This window comes from Lipophrys pholis (genome assembly GCF_963383615.2).
Source record: "Lipophrys pholis genome assembly, chromosome: 16".
Classification (NCBI taxonomy): domain Eukaryota; kingdom Metazoa; phylum Chordata; class Actinopteri; order Blenniiformes; family Blenniidae; genus Lipophrys; species Lipophrys pholis.
The window spans coordinates 7,386,114-7,405,308 of record NC_137634.1 but is presented as its reverse complement, the minus strand read 5'-3'; the positions used below and the strand labels follow the sequence as shown (position 1 = coordinate 7,405,308).

General features: G+C 42.6%; 1 protein-coding gene across 1 annotated transcript; it reads left to right on the top strand.

Annotated features, from left to right (window-relative positions):
- Positions 1 to 302: 302 nt before the first annotated feature.
- LOC308121838 (protocadherin-10-like) lies at positions 303 to 18,136 on the top strand (the record flags this gene model as incomplete). Its single annotated transcript, XM_080483364.1, has 7 exons — positions 303 to 2,831; positions 4,179 to 4,240; positions 4,347 to 4,459; positions 4,809 to 5,076; positions 12,114 to 12,180; positions 12,331 to 14,784; positions 18,110 to 18,136. The coding sequence occupies 7 exons, from the start codon at positions 303 to 305 to the stop codon at positions 18,134 to 18,136; spliced, it is 5,520 nt and encodes a 1,839-aa protein (XP_080339490.1).
- Between the last annotated feature and the right edge of the window lie 1,059 nt (positions 18,137 to 19,195).

Sequence of the window (19,195 nt, the reverse complement as noted above, 5' to 3'; positions counted from 1 at the left end):
AGTAGGCAGGAAAGATTATCCGAGCAGATGTCGTCCCCCCCCCTCTATTGGAACAGTAGGGCCAATAATAAACACACTCACACGCAGACACACAGGACGCACACTAATCTCAGATAGGCTAGTAGCCCTTGCACATCCCTTTCTCTCTCCTCTCTCTCCTCTCAGGCAGGCAGCCGCTGTTCCAGTTCACCCAATGTCAAGTTTTGTTCCAGTGTCTTTTTTAGCGCAATCCTGACCTAATCGTTTAATGCTGCCACACTAGATACAGGGTCATTATTTTAAAGTTGGATTTCTGCTTACAGATGGACACACAGGGAGCGAAGAACAGACTGAGTGGGAAATGGCATGCTGTGTACCGCTTTGCGTTGTTCACTTGTTTCTTGGACGCAGTCTGGGGACAGATACGCTACTCAATCCCAGAGGAACAGGAGCACGGAGCGTTTGTTGGGAATATCGCAGAGGACCTGGGCCTGGATTTGGACAAGCTCTCTGCGCGCAGATTCCGGATAGTCTCGGGCGCCAAGAAGCAATATGTGGAAGTTAATCTGGAAAATGGAGTTTTGTTTGTGAACGAGCGAATTGATCGTGAGGAACTGTGCGAGCAGAGTTTGTCCTGCTCTTTTCACTTGCAGGTGGTGATAGAAAACCCTCTGGAGCTGTACAGGGTGGAGGTGGAAATTCTGGACGTGAATGATAACTCTCCTAGTTTCCCGTGGACCGAGTTCAATCTGGACATATCGGAGTCCGCTGCGCCAGGATCCCGCTTTCCACTCGAGAGCGCACAGGACTTGGACGTTGGTTCCAACTCGCTGCGCACATATCTGCTTAGTGTAAATGAGCATTTCTTTTTGGACATTCAGACGCGCAGCGACGGCAGCAAATTTGCAGAATTAGTCCTCCAAAGCCCTCTGGACAGAGAGCAGCAGAGTGCGCATCAGATGGTGCTGACGGCAGTGGACGGAGGTTCGCCGGAAAGATCAGGCACTGCGCAAATTGATATCACCGTTTTGGATGCGAATGATAACGCGCCTGTGTTTGATCAGTCCTTCTATAGAGTGAGGCTCGCTGAAAACGCACCTAAAGGCACAGTTGTAATTAAACTAAACGCGTCCGATTTAGATGAGGGTCCCAATGCAGATATCACCTACTCGTTCAGTGGCCACGCGCCTATTAAAGTGCGCCAGCTTTTCAGCGTTGACGCGAACACCGGAGAAATCAAAGTGAAAGGAGTGATAGATTATGAAAAAGCCAGGATGCATGAAATCTACGTGCAGGCTAAAGACAAAGGTCCATCTGCTGTAGCAGTTCACTGTAAAGTACTAGTGAACGTTTTAGATAAAAATGACAACCTGCCAGAGGTGATCTTGACATCAGTGTCTACACCTGTGCAGGAGGACGCGCCTCCGGGAACAGTCATAGCCGTCATAAGCGTAATGGATAAAGACTCAGGTGAAAATGGGAACGTGGACTGTGAGATCCCCCACCACGTCCCGTTCCAGCTCCACTCCTCCTTTAAGAACTACTACACATTGGTAACTTGTGACTTTCTGGACAGAGAAGCAGTTGCAGAGTACAACATCACTCTCACCGCCCGTGATATGGGCTCTCCTCCTTTATTCACTCGGAAAACTATCTTAGTCCAAGTGTCTGATGTAAACGATAACGCGCCACACTTCAAACAGCCCTCCTATACTGTGTATTTGACCGAGAATAACGCGCCAGGAGCATCGATTTGCTCGGTCACCGCACTGGATCCAGATTCGGGTCAAAACGCATACTTATCTTATTCCATACTAGAGGGTGATATACGAGGAATGCCAGTCTCCACTTATGTGTCCATAAACTCCGACAGTGGCAACATTTACGCACTGCGCTCCTTTGACCACGAGCAGCTCAAAAACTTTCAGATCACAGTTCAAGCTCAAGACGCAGGCTTCCCACCTCTGAAAAGCAACGTTTCCGTGAACATCTTTATTTTGGACCAAAACGACAACCCACCGGTAATAGTGTCGCCCGTCCCGATAAACGGCACAGCCCCCAGCGAGGCCGTGCCCAGATCGGTGGACGCCGGGTACCTCGTCACCAAAATCAGCGCGGCTGACCCGGACGCAGGTCAGAACTCGCGTCTCTTTTACCAACTGCTCCAAGCCACTGATCCGAGCTTGTTCAGCATCGCTCTGTACACGGGCGAGATCAGGACGATGCGCCAGTTAGTGGAGAAAGACCCCACGAGGCACAGGCTGGTCATTCTAGTGAAGGACAATGGTCAGCCTCCCCTCTCGGCCACAGTTTCCATCATCCTGTCAGTGGTTGACAGCTTGCCAGATTCGCAGCCTGATTTGGGTGACCTGTCACCGAGCGCGCATCACAGCTCCAACTTCACCCTGTACTTAATCGTGTCTCTGGGCGCAATCTCCTTCACATTTCTGGTGGCTATCATCGTCCTCGTCGCAGTGAGGAGACTGAAGGGCAGAACGCCTAATAAAGACTCAAACTTCCCCTCCATGGGCGGGTGTTGCCGCTGCTGCTCGAGCTCGGACGGATCTACCACCACGGAGGTGTTCAAAAAGTCCAACCTGAACGTGCGCATGTCCACGGGCGCGTCCGGCTGCTCGGAGACGAGCGGCAGCGGCGCGCTCCCGCAGGTGTACTGCTACAAGATGTGCCTGACTCCGGAGTCATCCAAAAGTGACTTTATGTTCCTCAAGCCGTGCAGCCCTGTGATGTCCGTTCAACAGAACAACGCCAAGAGCACAGATTACCTGACCTCTGGCTGGAGCGCACTGGACCGCAATGAACTGTCCAACAACAGAGCAACAACCCCGAGCGAGGTAATACAGCCTGCTGACATGTGGCCAATTGACATAAAGGGGGGATTATTTTTCTTATCAGACGCTTTAAGAAGTGTACTCATCCAAAACTATATCCATTCAGTCATGTCTGCTACTAGTCCTGTCTGTCGCACTTCAGTTGAGGGTTTAACACAGGGGGCAATGCATTTCACATTGCAGGGGGGGATTCTGCAACACCACCCATCTGAGATAAACTCTAATACATTGCTTCAGTATGTTTTTCAGTACAAAGAAATACAATTGGATAAACTCCCCATCATTAATTCAAATGTTCAAATTCTCACACTAATCTAATCATGTGGTGAATCTTCTAACTTAACTATGCAATAATACTCCTATCTATGGTCTATATACATCATGTAATCCACTTAGCTACTTTTGAAATATAAGTTACTTAGTATGCTCACACTTTGCATTAAGATATCCTCCTGATCTGCATTTTGTAGCCAATATTTTTATTATTTCAACAGAAAATGTGCACTTCATATACTGCTGTTACATTTCTTGCACTTCTGAATGTATATGTTTAAAATACACATTTTATGCATGCAATTTTATTTAAATACCTGCTTGATAAAACACTTAAATGTGGTAAAAGGGTCTCATAAGTTGTTGTGGAGAACAGCCTTTTACTCGATTTTTAACATCTTTGTTTGTAATTGAGTCCAATCAACACCATGTAATATTACAAAGTACAATGTAATATTAGTTATACTTGAAAAGGCCTCTGAAAAAACTTGAATATTACTCTATCATTCTTAGATGACTTTTGTTTTGAGGTTCTTGTACTTTCTGTCATTGATCAAAATCATAATGCAGCATCAAGTTACACACCTGTTGGAACAGCATGCTGGGACATTATCATAATGTGTGAGGTGTGTGTCACAGGTGGCATCACAAGGGTGAAACAGACACATTAGTATCACACTTGAAGCCATCCCCCAGTTCTACAGCTGCTGTATCCATGCTCTAGTCACCAGCAACATCATTGACATCCGTTTTAAACACATTAGTCACATCTAGATGGTAGATGGGAAATAATTCAGCATTTTTTCTGGAGATGTATCGACTCACTCATGGAATAAGAAGTTGTATTTATGCGCCTACTATTTGCTGTGTAATCGTCTGGTAAAATGTGTAACCAATAGTCTTCCCCACTTCAGTTTACAGTTTATCCAGTAAAATTGACTGGCTTGTTTCCTTTCTATTGAGCTCACGCACTGTTGGAAATCAGCATGACTGCGTCCGAACATAAGCACAATCCAATTGTTCTGCATGAGGTGGCCACCGGCTTACAAAGTTTCTTTATGTTTTCCCACTGTGCAGCTTAAGTACTCAAATAAGGAATGGACATGGAACAAGAACCAGCGCAACTCGGCATACAAGAGGTGGGTGCACACAGTATTCCAGCTAAAGTTCATCGCACGCCCATTCAAAAGTGCTGGCTCATGTATATTCACACACCTGCTGTGTTTTTATTTTTTATGTTTTTAGGTATAGCTCAGCTAATATGGAGGGTACGCTTTCACGGCAGCAGAAATATGACATGGAAGGGTTTTCCTGCTCTGTGGCGCCACAATACTGGACCTGGGGAAACCATATGAATGGTAGGTGGAGGCTGACACATTATTGTTCTCAGGGTAGTGGGGTGGGTGTTCTTTCCGTCTCTGCCAGAGGATTTAGTCTGAAGTAAAAAATGGTAACCCAAAAGGCAGATAATACCAGCCACCTCCTCCCCCAAAAATCTGGGGAAAAATTTTAATGCATCAACATGAGGATTATTTCAGTCCCCTGCAAGAAGTGTTTTTCTATGCAGAGCTGAAAAATGAGCAGATGCCTTAAAAGCCACCTTATTCAGATCAAGTCTACCATATTTAAATATGAGGTCATTGCAAAAAAAAATTAAAAAAATCATAATCTCCAGATACAAACTGTAATTTATGCGCATTTTAACAGACTGCAAGATGTCTCTCCAAGAGGAAGCGGCGCCGAACTACTCGTGGACTCCAAAGTACACTCAGCCTCAATCTGAAGCACTGGATTATCAGCACAACGTGTACATCCCCGGCACCACGTCAGGCTACAGCACTCTGAAGCTGGCACCCAGGGGAGACCTGGATGTGTACAACACCTTCTCCACCTTTGGGAAAAAGAAGAGATTCATTTCCAACTACGAATATTCTTTTGAGCAAGAAGACGGTATTATAAGCAATTCTATATTCCAGTGATAGCGCTTTTACCTTCTACGTCATGATCAAATGTTCAACTCATGCAGTAACTTTTTTTTTTTTTAACCCCCAACTTTTATGATTTATTGGTCAGCTGCAGTTTACTAGTGATAAACTTTACATGTTTGAACCTTTAAAGTAGAGCAGGGATGTCAAGCATAAGGCCCGTGGGCCAGTACGGGCCAAAAAGAGGTTCCAATTACAATTACTACATTTTATGTAGTAATTGTCTAGAAGTGAATAACATTTTTATATTTTCACAAAACTACTCTGTGCCACAACAAAGAAAAACCTTAAAAGTTTACATTTAAAGGTTATTATGGCACTATTTTACCGGTCCGGCCCACTCAAGAAGAAAATTGGCTGTATAGGGCCCCTGAACTTAAATATATTTGACACCCCTGCAGTGGAGAATTTTTTTTTTTTTTTAGAAAGTGAGACCACAACTGTCGATACCAAAGGCTCTGTGACCATTTTTCTTTTCACGTAGATCCTTCCTGGATAATCAACCTGTGTGCATCTATAGTTTTTCTAATCAGTCTCCGACCGTGCATGACTGCATTTCTTATAGCGACAAGTCGTTTCGGATAAGCCCACAAATCAAGGTAGAAAACACAAGCCAAAAGCAAGAGGGAGGAGAAAGATTAGAAGAGGTGAAGGAAGTTAATGCAGCATGGATTCATTTCAAACAACTGCATCAAAACGAAAACTTGACCCCGAATCGTGTACGCCTTGCTACTCTGGGAGATTGTATGCTAACATCACAGCTGTGGCCGGATCCTGTTGTCTGGTGCAGCAGAGCGTCACGCTGACAAATTGAACTGCAGATTGCTCTTTGAAGGACAATAACACACGGGGAGTAATGCAGCTCTGCAATTTCCATACACCTTTGTGACAATAAATAGAGAGGACAAAAGCTATTGTGTGGTTTCATGTTTCCCATTTATCATCCAGGATTATTTGCACATTGACTTGAAGAGAGCGATGCTTTGAAGGACTAAACACTCTACACTGTATATAGTTTGTGTACATATATGTATTAATATCAATAAATTTGTCTTTAACTCTATATCAGTGTATGTTTGTTTTTTATATATTTGTGATCACACAGCTGATTTTCCTGCGTCCTCTAGGCAGATTGTAGACAGGTGAGAGTGTGTGTATCACTACAGGCAAGCAGGAGCGATAATTACACCATAAACAACATGCTGGAGTTATTTAGTAAATATCAGCATGCTCATTTGGTCATAGGCCATGGCAAAGATAATTACAGCCCTGCTCATTACATTCTGTACAGCAGCACCCCGCCCCTCCCCCCCAAGCCACATAGCACGACAATTTTTTTTTCCCCCCTATAAGCCACCAACACAAATTACACCATAAAGAAAACTAACACAGATTTCAATGAGTTCAGTGGTATAATGAGCATTAGGTGTTACTGGTGTAATCAACAGCTGCGGAATAACCTGTTCGACACATTTGACACATATGGCTTAAGTGTCAAGGTGCTAATTGGGTTGACTGTTGCTGGGAAGTCGGAAGGTTAGCAGTTGAAAAAGTCCCAGTGATTCATTGCCTTAGTTGGGGGCCTTTACATAGCGAAAAACTGTCAATAGTATTGACATTTTGCCCTTAAGTACAACGACTGTTACTTTCTTCAGTTAATAAAGCAATGAGATGAATAAGAACTCAAATCTAATGAAATTCTATTTGTCAATGCCAAGGATCCAATCCAATTTGATATTTATCTAGTTTATATATATATAAAGTATAATAAAATAAAATTGTAAATATAGACTGATGGAGGCGAAACTGCCAATCTGTGTGATCGGCCCCTCCGACCTCACGTTCCCCCATCAAGGTACTGACGACGCCTTACCTTGCTCAGCTTCCGAGATCTGACGAGATCGGGCATCCACAAGGCAGTATGATCAAAATATTTAGATAGAGCTATAGATATAGATATATAATGTTTTTTTCTTCTCTAGATATACAAATTCCAGTGAAGGTTGAGTGAAGTCACATTGGATGGAGGCTCTCTGAACTTTCCCACCGTATCAGGTTTGGCTACATTCAGATGTACTTTTTAATGCTCAGAACTTTTCCCACTTCCTGGTTACACATGAATCCACCATTACATCAACACCCAAAAAGAGTCATGTCCAGTATATATATTTTTTTCTGTCTGAACTACTTTTATAAACATCAATGTTGTAACAGGAAAGGACACACAGTAAGTGAAATTAAATAAAGTTCTCGTAATACATTTTCCCCACCATCAAAACCTGACAGTGCGGATATTTAGTTTCAGAGGAAAAGAGGGAAACTCAATAAAAGTCATCTCCAATTCTGTTACATCTGAGCTGTGCACAGATTGTTAAGATCCACGATGATCTTGCGGCAGTGGAAGCACGAGACAAAAATGCCGCGGGAGCTTATATCGTACTCATCTGAGCTTCGGAAAGCAAAGTGTGACAGTGCTCGGTCTCCTCACAAATGCAGTCTTTTGGCCAGCTGCTGAAACTGGACTCCAAAGGGATCCGGAGTCAGACGCTGAGTCATGTTTCGAAGCTCCAAATCTGACATTAAACACAATCTGAGCCAGTTCCCCGTTTGTCCTACAACCCTACTGAGACAGAATGAGGGTGGTAAATATAGCTAATCTATCCTGTGCAGCCACAGATGTCAGTGCATATGAAGGAGGAGCGGAGGAGGAAGGGAAGGAAAAGAAAAAGAGCTGTTGTGCTGTGACTTGTGGCTGCAAATGTCTTTTAACCTTTCCCGGTGCATTCTGGTCAGAAAAGCCGAGGCTTTAAACTACTTCTGTGGAGATTATCCTCAAGATCCATCCCCTCTAACCGAGCTATTGCGGACCAGTGGGTTAAGCTTGGGCCTGGCTGTCTCAGTGAACTGCTGTGTGTTCCAGTAGGGAAGAAGGGCCAGGTTCACATTTATTGCCAAGTCTTACAGGAATAAGTCAGACAAATAAAACCAAATAGGAATTACCCATTCTTTACACCATCATTCTGAGACTACCGGACACAAATCCAATTAGGCCCATATCGACATGCTGCCAATAATCACAGAAAATGAAGCCAAGTCTGAACTCTGAAAAAAGAACCAGGGTTCGTAGCAATTATACATCTCATGTGCGCAGCATATGTCCACCTTCTGCTCTACGTAAGAAAATAATCTAACCAGGGTCCAATATTGTGCGGCTGCAGTCTGGCTGAATGCATGAGATTCCCTTTAGACAACACCAGAGGGCGCATTCACCTCACAAACACTCACTGGGGCCACACAATCCCTGTGAATTGATCCCAAGTAGTAATTTCCTCCCTGATTGCTCTTTATCTAGAGTATACATATAACAGGTTGTGGGGTGGACTGTGCCTCTCTTCGCTTCACAGAACCTGAACCACATCTCTCAATATGCACATGATTTGACTCACACCAAGTCAAAAATACTTGTCACTTTTTTTTCCTATTATAATATGGAATTGTAAAATGGCTATCAGTATATAAAGGCAATAAACAACAACTTTATCCTGCATGTAGATAAAATGATAGCTTGTTTTTATGTAAGGTGGGTTTAGATTAAACAATTATAATTCGACTTTTTTCATTGAAATTTAGTTTCAACAAAAATAAAAGAAGCATAATCGTGTTTGGAAAATACATCTTCCTGACATTCAGATTGTTTCTGCTGTTGCTTCCATCCTGAAGTACTTCAGCACCACCAAGGAGATTTCATCCATGCTCTTGAACAAAGTCATAAATAATTCCAAACTCAAGTGTAAAAATGTGTAAAATCTTGTAACCCTTTGAGATTGATTTAGTAGGTTTATTATTATAATTATTTTATTTTTCTTATAAAACAGTTATTCATTTAGTTTGTACACATTCTTTATTCAACTTTTGTTGTAGGCCTTGATTCCAGCTGATACTGAGCAAAAAAGGCAGCACAGACCATGGAGAGTTCACAAAATCAGATATCAAAATGAATAAAACTTGGCTATATTAGTCTATCTTCATCCGCTTCAAATTTAGCCATGACGGTATTTTGAGTTAAATGACACCCCGGGGTGCTTTCAAGTGATTTACTGAGATTTAATAACCAAAGGCCAAATGTTTAATATCCTGGCTTGAAAAATGTCACAAGTTGATCAGTGCAAGTCGATCACATTTGAAAAGCTGAACCAGGTGGAACCTGAATGTGAATTCTCACTGTTGTATGAAATCAGTGACTCAATTAATGCTCTGTTCGGGTGAAATTACAGAGTATATGGAAAGTTTGCAGAAAATGAAAGGAGTTGGTCATCAGACACTTTCATCAAGTTGACCTGCAAAGCAAGATTACAGAGGTGCATTTTAAAAATGCTCAAGCATTTTTTTTTCTATACTTACTTCTGGATGTATTGGCTTATGGTTGATAACAATTCTGAAATCCAGATTGCATTTTATTTAATTTATTTATTTATTTAATTCATATGATCAATGAAAACAAAGACAAGCATGGTAATGCATAATTGTATAACTAATATTCAATTAGACCTTTTAAAATGACTTCCTGTGTCAATGCAGCGTTGCATGGAGACAATCAACCTGTCGTCCTGCCGAGGTCTCCTCAAGCTCAAGTCGTCTGGATCTCAACCTTTGGCTCATCCGGACTGTGGGTCCCGTGGCCTTCGTCTTCCCACAGATTCTCCACAGGCAGGCTGCCCATCCAAAGCATGTCAGTATTACGAAAGTGTGCGCAGCAGTCCTCAGGGGTTTTGGTGGGCTGTCCTACTGGAAAAGGAATTCAGCATTCCCATGCTGTCTCTCAGAAGCAGGAAGTGCTGTAATCTTGTGATGTTCCATTGACTTTGGACTTGAGAATAAACAGTGGACATGGCAGCACATTGCGGGCCAAATCCTGTGCCTGCAAACACACCAACTCCACATTTAGCACTGAGCATTCCTACCTACCTTTGCTTCCGGAATGCACACTGACTGTGACACTTGTAGTCTATTTTCCTGGACACAACTTTGATTCCTGCTCCACCATCATCATCATTAATGGGCTTGACTTGATGATCCCTTCCACACTAAACTCACCCTCAACCACCTTTTGCACCATTTCCAGCCACACGTTGTAATTTCAGTCACCTTTGCATGAGTTGGCTTTAACCCAGCTCGCTGAACTGCAGAAGTTTCACCAGTTAACTTCGGTGGCTTCCCCTACTTGCAAAGGCTGTCACTGAGTGTTTTATGGACAACAAGCCCCAAGTATGGGAAATATTCTTCACAATGTGGTATTTACTGCATAAATAGGAATTCATAAACATTTAGAATGACTTATCCATTTTTGTAAACATTATTTATTCTTTCTCTTATTCTTAAAATGTCTACTTAAGCTATTTCACATTTAATTGTTCTGGAATAGTGGGAAGAACCTATGTTTTATTCTGTCAATACAGGACATTTATGTTTGTATGCTTATATTATATATGTGCATATTTTGAGATGCACCTATATATGGGCTATACACAATCAGATCAAGGTTAAAGGAAGTGTAGATCTTCTAAAAATAACTTTTCAGATGTATAAGAAATTTCTTGATGAGAGTGTCCACAGTATTTATGTGGCAGACAAGTCCAGAACTTCCTGCAATTCTCAGTTCAATCACTGGATGGCGCAAAAAGACCCTTCCTCAAACGTCTATGAGCAGAGAACAATGTTGGGTCTTTTAATAATGGCTTCATTTCCCATTTAGCTGTATGAATGTAGAAGATAATGGTGATTCAGAATACAACTGGAAACACCACTTCTGAAAAAAAAAGGATTCTTCTCTATTTAAAAAACTTATTTTGGAATTAGGTCAAAGTAAAAGAAAAATAAACAATTTTTAACTTTACACGTAAAGTTTCAGGCAGAAAACTGATCCAATAAATAAATAAACCATTCATACAGAGAACTGAGGACTGCTGTTTACTTCCAGTGCACTGCAGACGGAATGTTCAGTCTTTCTGTATTGTCAACAGATCTATTTTCATAGTCAACACGCTCAGATTTGGTGTATCTTGAATTTGAAAGTTTCATCACGACATTTTTTGTTATTTCACTGAGTCGTCACAGTGGATCATCTGCCTCACTGTCCCAAGAATCGTCTGAGGTCTCCCTCTTCTGCCTGGCGGCTCCATCCTCAATATCACCAGCACATGTCTGACCCATCTCAACCTGGCATCCATAACACCTCCAAAGTTCTCAACCTCAACAGTACTGCTCATACAAATTCAAATAACTGATCTTGTCAGCTTCATCCAGGGTGAAGCAAGCATGTGGATCACAACATTAATTGACCCCATGACAATGATTAAAAAGACGAAACATGTGGCCAGGATTAGTAAACCCTATGGGGTTGCTTCTCTGGACAAACTCTGGCACATATTTGGAATCTATTGCCATATCAATCTGTTAAAATCTTTTTGAAAATACTGTTGGAGTCTCGGGGGGGGGGGGGGGGGGGGGGGGGGGTTGAAACAACTGAAAGAAATCATGAGGAAGCCTGCAAAATGTTTATACGTATATGTCAAATTTTGTTTACACTGTACAACTTTAAACAGGCCATTTTAGAGCGTTACATCCTTATATTCCCCCGCTTTCGTCTGCAAGTGCTTTGAATATTAACTCTGTGATCATTGTTTTTAAGAAGGTTATATTCTTGTCAAAGTCACGTCCATTGTCACACTGTGGCTGGAAGTAAACTTACATTAGGACCAAATATGATAATAGCAGTTGTCAAAAATCCCTCCAAGCATTTAAGCAGATGCCTATCCCAGTATACACAAATAAAGAATATAAAGCGAATGCATAATGATCCAGATGCTGATATTGAATTCCCTGTGCACCACAGCCACACCAGCTGTCCTGTACGTTATTATAAGCATCATTTAAAGACAAAATGCATAACATTTGATAAAATGTCACTTAAAAAACATTTGACTTCTGTGTGAATGCCTTTTAATTTCACTGTGGGGCCCCTTCTCAGTCAGCCTGTCCAGATGTGCGCTCCGCCCCTGCTGGAGCTTTGCTCTGCGCGCCCCGCTCCTCCGGCGGTACTGAGCCGTGCGTTACTGTGGTGTGTGTGAATGTGTGTGTGTGTATGGCCTACTGCAGCTACAACTCGTGGAGGCAAAAATGAAACCGGCGCTGACCAAGACTACCAGATCGTAAGGACGGATTTGTTTCGTTTCTATCTGTAATAGAAAGAGAAGAAAACCTCAATAATGGCGCTGATCATTGCACATTTACGGACACGATCAATCGTGGCTGCTCTCTCATTCATGGCACTGTGGGGATTTGCGCTCTCCATCACTCGTTACTCTATACCGGAGGAGATGGAAGAGGGTTCCTTTGTTGCCAACCTGGCCACGGATTTGGGTCTGGAGGTTCGCAGTTTGGAGGTGCGCAAGGCAAAACTCGATGTCATCCACAGCAAAAATTACCTAGACATCAACAAAGACACAGGGGAGCTGCTGATCCGGGAGAAGATGGACCGGGAGAGCATATGCATGACTAAAACCACCTCGTGCTTTCTGAAAATGGATGTCATACTCTCGAACCCGGTGCGTATTTTCAACATCGAGCTGGAGATCATGGACATCAATGACAACGCGCCCGTGTTTCGCAGGAAGACAATGCACTTGGACATTTCGGAGGCAACCCCTCCCGGTGAGAGATTCTCATTGACAAACGCCGTGGATGCAGATGTGGGGGCGAATTCAATCAAAACCTACTATCTCAGCGAGAGCAAATACTTCAACATCGACATACAGACCGGCAGCGACGGCTCCAAATATGTCGATTTAGTGCTCGGTGGTAATTTGGACAGAGAGATGCAGTCGGTTCATAATTTGATTCTGACCGCTGTGGATGGAGGAGTGCCTCCCCGCTCCGGAACAGCCAGCATCATTATTAATGTCTTGGATATCAATGACAACGCCCCCAAGTTCAGTCAGCCGGTGTTTGCAGTCAATGTCTCAGAGAACTCAGCAGTCGGTACAGTGGTTATGACCTTAAACGCAACAGACTTGGATGAGGGCACAAACGCTCAGTTAGTATACTCATACACACTTTACACCTCAGAGAAGACACAGGAGCTGTTCTCCCTTGATGCAAACACAGGTGAGATCAAAGTGAAAGGGGTGATCGATTATGAAGACGTTCAAAGTTTTGAAATGTTCATACAGGCTCAGGACAGAGGTGCAAACTCCCTGTCAGGGCAATGCAAAGTAATGGTGTTCGTCACAGATCTAAATGATAACTACCCCGAGGTGACCATCAAGTCTGTGAAGAGTTCACTGAGTGAGGAAGTCTCTGTAGGGACACTGATCGCTGTCGTCAGTGTCAGCGACAGGGACTCTGGACCCAACGGGGAAGTGGAGCTCTCTTTGAACCAGCAAGCAATCTTACCATTCATCCTGAACAAATCTTCAGAGGGTTACTTTGAACTGCTGGTGTCAAGGCCACTGGACCGGGAGATGATAAGCAAATATGAGATCATATTGAGAGTGACAGATAAGGGCTCACCACCCTTGTCTGAAAACGAGACCATCACTGTGGAGATCCTGGACGTCAACGACAATGCACCTACATTTTCCCAGTCCTTCTACACAATCCATGTCATGGAGAATAATCTACCTGGGGCGTTGCTGACATCTTTAAGTGCGTTTGACCCTGACCTCAATGAAAACCAGTACTTGGTTTATTTTATAATGGAGAAAGAGATTGTAAACACATCAATGTCCATGCTGTTCTCCATCAATCCAGAAAATGGCGATCTTTATGCTCTGAAGACCTTTGACTATGAGCGAGAGAGGGAGTTCCTCTTTCACATTGAAGCCAGAGACTCTGGTGTTCCCCCGCTGAGCAGCAACGTGACAGTTCACATCGTCATTCAGGACCAAAACGACAACACTCCTCTCATAGTGTCACCTTGGCGGGCGCAGGGCTCTGTGGTGGAGGAAGTGATTCCGAGGTCAACAGAAAAGGGGCACTTGATCGCTAAGGTGATCGCCATTGATGCCGACTCCGAGCAGAACGCCAGAGTCACATATCAGCTGCTGCAGATCAGTGACGCATCCCTCTTCAGCCTGGATCAATACAATGGCGAGATCCGGACAACAAGGATGTTTAGCTACAGAGACCCAAGACAACAGCGGCTGGTTATTGTTGCCAAAGACAATGGTGACCCTGCTCTCTCTGCCACTGTCACCGTCAAGATATCAACAGTGGAGCATGTCATGTCCTTTTCAGAGACGACCGAGTTGCCACTTGAATACGACGTCTTCACAGACCTGAACCTGTACCTGGTGATCGGTTTAGGAGCTGTGTCTTTCCTCCTGCTGATAACCATCTTGGTTATAATCGTCCTCAAGTGTCAAAAGCCAAAGCCAAAGGCCATCAAGATCCCCCCGGCTAATAGGAACAGCGTGATCAGCAGAAACAGCGTGATAAGCCAGAGAAGCTCTACCATCGCAGATTCCACCCTGATCTCCAGCGATGCCTACTGGTACAGCTTGTTCCTCGCAGAGACCAGGAAGGGCAAAGTGGTCGTCAGACAGCCCATAATTCCCAAAGGCGCTGGGTATTTTGTATCCAGTATACCCAGGAGTATAGGGCCGAGTGAGACCACAGACTCCCGAGCGTCTACGCTGGAGGTATGTTGAAATAGTGGCAGAACTTTTGTATCTCATTGGTCAAAATACACAAACTTACAAACTTTATATAGAACTGGCTTACTATTACTACAATTTAAGAACCTCAGATTGTTGGAAACATGTAATGCTTGTAATATTACCTACAAGTCCAAAATAATAAGTCATTACATTGCATACCCCACCATTATTTCATTGAATCTTTCTACAATCCATACTTTATGCGTCTAGAAAAGATTCCATGAATGATAATTACTATAAAGCTATATGTGGTACACTTGAATTCAACCAATCTCACATTTGAAGTCCTGTAATATGTAATCTGTGTGCACAAGCCTAAACTACAAACCTCTAAATAGTTACATAAGTGCTTGACTAAAATATCACAGTGAAGATGTCTCACTCCACAGAGTTTGCATGCTTTCTGCATTAACTGAAAAACACACACATCTGTTTTATTTTTTTAGTTGTTATTTTTTTTTTACAACTTTGAATTGCAGCTACCTCTTAAATGAAGACTAACAAGCCATTGTACAGTCAAAAGAGGGCCTGGACCCTTGATTAGATTAACCTGATGAAGTTCTTAATAAACAGCAGCATACAGATTAGAATGCACTGTATGTTCAAGTTCTACCTTTAAAATCCAATGACACTGTATTGGTGATCTCAGAATAAACTCAGGTCATAGAGCTATTTTATGATTAAGTATAAGTACTTTCACAATGAATACTTTAAGTGTATTTTGCTAATAATACCTCTCTTCTTTTATTTAAATGGGATTTTAAATGCAGGACTTGAACTTGGTATATTCTTGGCACTTCTTCCACCACTGTGGCTCTCACGCATGCTTTGACATGCATCGGGGCCGACACCACTGACTGAAAAATCCAGGCAGGTTTTATTATTTAGTTTGTGTCTGTGTTAAAGAGAGTCTGAGGTTTGAAGAGGGGGGAACCGGTTTGCCAACTGATCTCACTCTTGGGGTGAGACTGAAATGTGATACAAATGAAAAACAAGAATGGGGCGGAAGTTTCATTGAGTGTTTTGCTGCATAGTGACTGCGACCCATTTCATTGACATGGTGCTGCACGCCCAGATGAGAAAAAGATACAATCGCATCAATTTTCCAAGGACCAACTGAAGCAGAATGGAAAGAAAGGAGTGAGGCCAGCCTTGCTGATTTCCATTATGTGTTTAATGCAGTACAAAATCTCTGCACTTTTTATTGCATAATTAGGGCAAACAGGCCCACATCATAACCACCCGAAAAAATGTGCCACTTTTTGATGTCTTATGCAGTATGTAGGTCATGTATTGCAGATGCAGAACACACCATCATAGTATAACTAATAAGCGTAAGAAGGGGGGAGTACTACAAAGAAGCGAAGACGTGGAAGGGTTCTCTTCAAGGACAAGAAAAATCGCTGCACTGAGCGAGACGCCTGGAAGATCCAGCAGCACTGTGGCACGCGGGAGACTTATCAATGTATAAGTGCTGAAAATGGTCCAGATGTTGTTTGTTCTTGCGCAGCTGGAACTGCAGAGTAAACTGTACCAAAGCGATCCACTGAAAGATTAAACAATATGAATATGTATAATGCGCAGGTGCATACGGAGAGTGAGAGATGCACGCTGGCTTGTGGTGTGAGTGCTGTGTAAGTCTGAGAGTGATTATTCACACGTACCACTGAACTTGTCTCTTTTTTTTTTCTATTCTTAAGTACTCAAAATGAAAGGAAGTCCATTCTACAACTGGAGGTATGCTGGTTGCCAACTACACTCTGTAGCGCCACTATATATGTGTAGACATTTTCTCTTCTTTTCTATTTGGTATACATGTTTGGTTTGGCTTAAAAAGTAAAAAAAAAAAAAAAAAGGGGTTTCTACACTGTCACAGTTTTGGTGTAATCCTTTGGCCGACATATTCTGTCTGATTAAATAGAGCAGAATCAGATATTTTCCATTTGTCGCAGGGTCAGACCGACTCCCTCCCAAAAGCAACACCCTGCTCCGATTCGATGCCACTGTGCGCACGGAAATTCAAATTGGCTGGTCTGTCAAGTGAAAAAAACAAACAAACAAACAAAAAAAAAAAAACCTATCAGCTTATCCTGAGAGCTCAGATTAGGCTAAAATTGGCTGCTGCTGGTCTGATTTCTGTTGTGCACATCTGGCGAGCTCCGTGGAAATTCAGGGCAAAGAGATGGCACAAACAGGAAAAAAAATAAAATAAAAATGGGGGATTAAGGGATGAATTGTCCCGAATGGGTTCCAGGCAAGTAACATACCTGAAACCTGATTGCATCAACTGTCTCCGCATCCCTGCACACGAGCAGTAGGAAATGTAATATAGAGTCAATTTTTTTTCCCTCTCTCTGTCAAATACAGTATCCTGATAGGTGAAACTGTGGCCCACCAAAATACCAAATAGCAATTGTGATGCCTGCTTGTGCATGCTTTAAAACCCTATCTCACTGGGCTGCCACGACATGTGGATTGAATTCTCGCTGGAGTGTCAAAAATGTCTCCACATTTTTGTAGGGGTTCACAACTTGCTTGCTTTCAACATATGTAACATATACTTTTCTCCCTGTAGAAAATGTCCCAGTAGTTGTTGCATACATCTCAAACTCAATATACAGTAGTTTGGCTTGTCAATGTGGTCTTCATCCAGATATACGATGAGAAAATTATTACTACACTGAGAGGAAACCCCGTAATTACAGTATATAGTCAAGAATTTTCAGTTGCCCTGTATAATTGTCACATGACTGTTACATGGTACTTTAATGTTGCATTGCAGGAAAAATTAGCAATTTCATCTGGCGAATTCCTTGGAAATCTCAAGTTACTATTGTGCAAATTTCAATTGAATGTCCAGCAACATATATGTAAATTCTAGACAAATTTTCATGCAAAAGTTGTCCAAAAGACACAAAATGCAAGCAGTGCGAGTTCAAGTTAATTTGCATCTCCAACTAGTCGAATGTTGTCACAGTCCAGTGAGATAGGGGCTTTAGTCCCACCTTTTGCTTCCCTATTGTAGCGAATTCCTTTGTTGATTTCAGTTTTGTCTGTTAGTCGATTTCTATGGATGATTTGGTGAAAATTGTGAAATTTCAGTAAGACTTTATAAAAAAACATCCAACCTTTCCGATAGAGTTATTGAATTACCCCTGAACCGAAATGTCCCCAAAGTCCGATGACATGTCAAAGATGGTGGCAGTAACCAGTCACAATCCACTGTTGCATGAGTGAGGACTTTCTCCTGACTTTACTTTGCGGCCGACTTTCTGCATTGTGCTAATTATGTGCTCTTGTCTCTTAGCAGGAGCCCAGAAGAGAACTGCCATGATATAATCATCTCTTCATGGGAGTTTCCGCCTGAGATTCTTCCCGGTGACTCACAAAGAAGATGTGAAACAGCTGTCCTCCCTCATAGTCCCCCTGCTCCAACTCTGCTTTCTCTTCGGCTCCTCCAGCCCACACACACAAGATGCCGATCACCTCAGCTCCCTAACTTCCTTTGTTCTTTTTAGCATGAATCTGCATGATTCTACAACGCGTCCCAAAGTCATTTGGGCCACAAATTAAGATTATTTCAAGCAGGATAGCAGGACATTACTAAAGAGGCCTCATGTAGTCAAATCATCCCCTCCTTAATGCTTTCAAACTTGTCAATTGAGAAATTTTTGCCTTTTTCTCCGAGGTTTATGCCGTGTGCTGTAGTTCTAGAAATCATCTGTAGTTGTCTATATACTCATGCCGCCATCATACAAGCAGGGGCGGACTCAGAAAACTCTTTGGGGGAGGGGCACAGGGGGTACCAAGTCTTAAACTTGGGGCGGCACCTCAAAGGGAAAACTTCAACTCTCTTTAATATTAAAACTACCAAAGGCTAATTTATGCTTGCATAAAAAAAAATTAAAAAAAAGATATGTGCTCTTTAAAACGGTGTAAACGTCACTGGCTTTATACTTCCACGTGTCCAATGCATTTCAAAAAGTATTTTGCGATCAAATATCAACATCGGGACCGATTTGTTAAGATTAGCCACAACGGTGACGGCAGGAGGCAGCACTGATTTTGAAAAAGAGGCGCAATCAAAGGCTTTGGTGGTCTATGAGGCCGGGTGGATACCCCACTATGCCCCGATAGAACCTTCGCCCTTGCATGTAAGATTTGTTCTCAAGCTATACAGTATGAAACACGCCTAATCATAACTACACACATGAGAATCAGGGTGAATTAGCTTCTTCCATAAATCTGATAAATACATAACTTTAACCAGTTATGTCACTGATTCAGGCTTTGCACTTGGTGATTTTTTTTTTTTATATATATATATATATAAAACATTTTTACTGTATCATGAGTCTTTCTGTTAAGTGAGACTATCAATTAGTAACTTTAA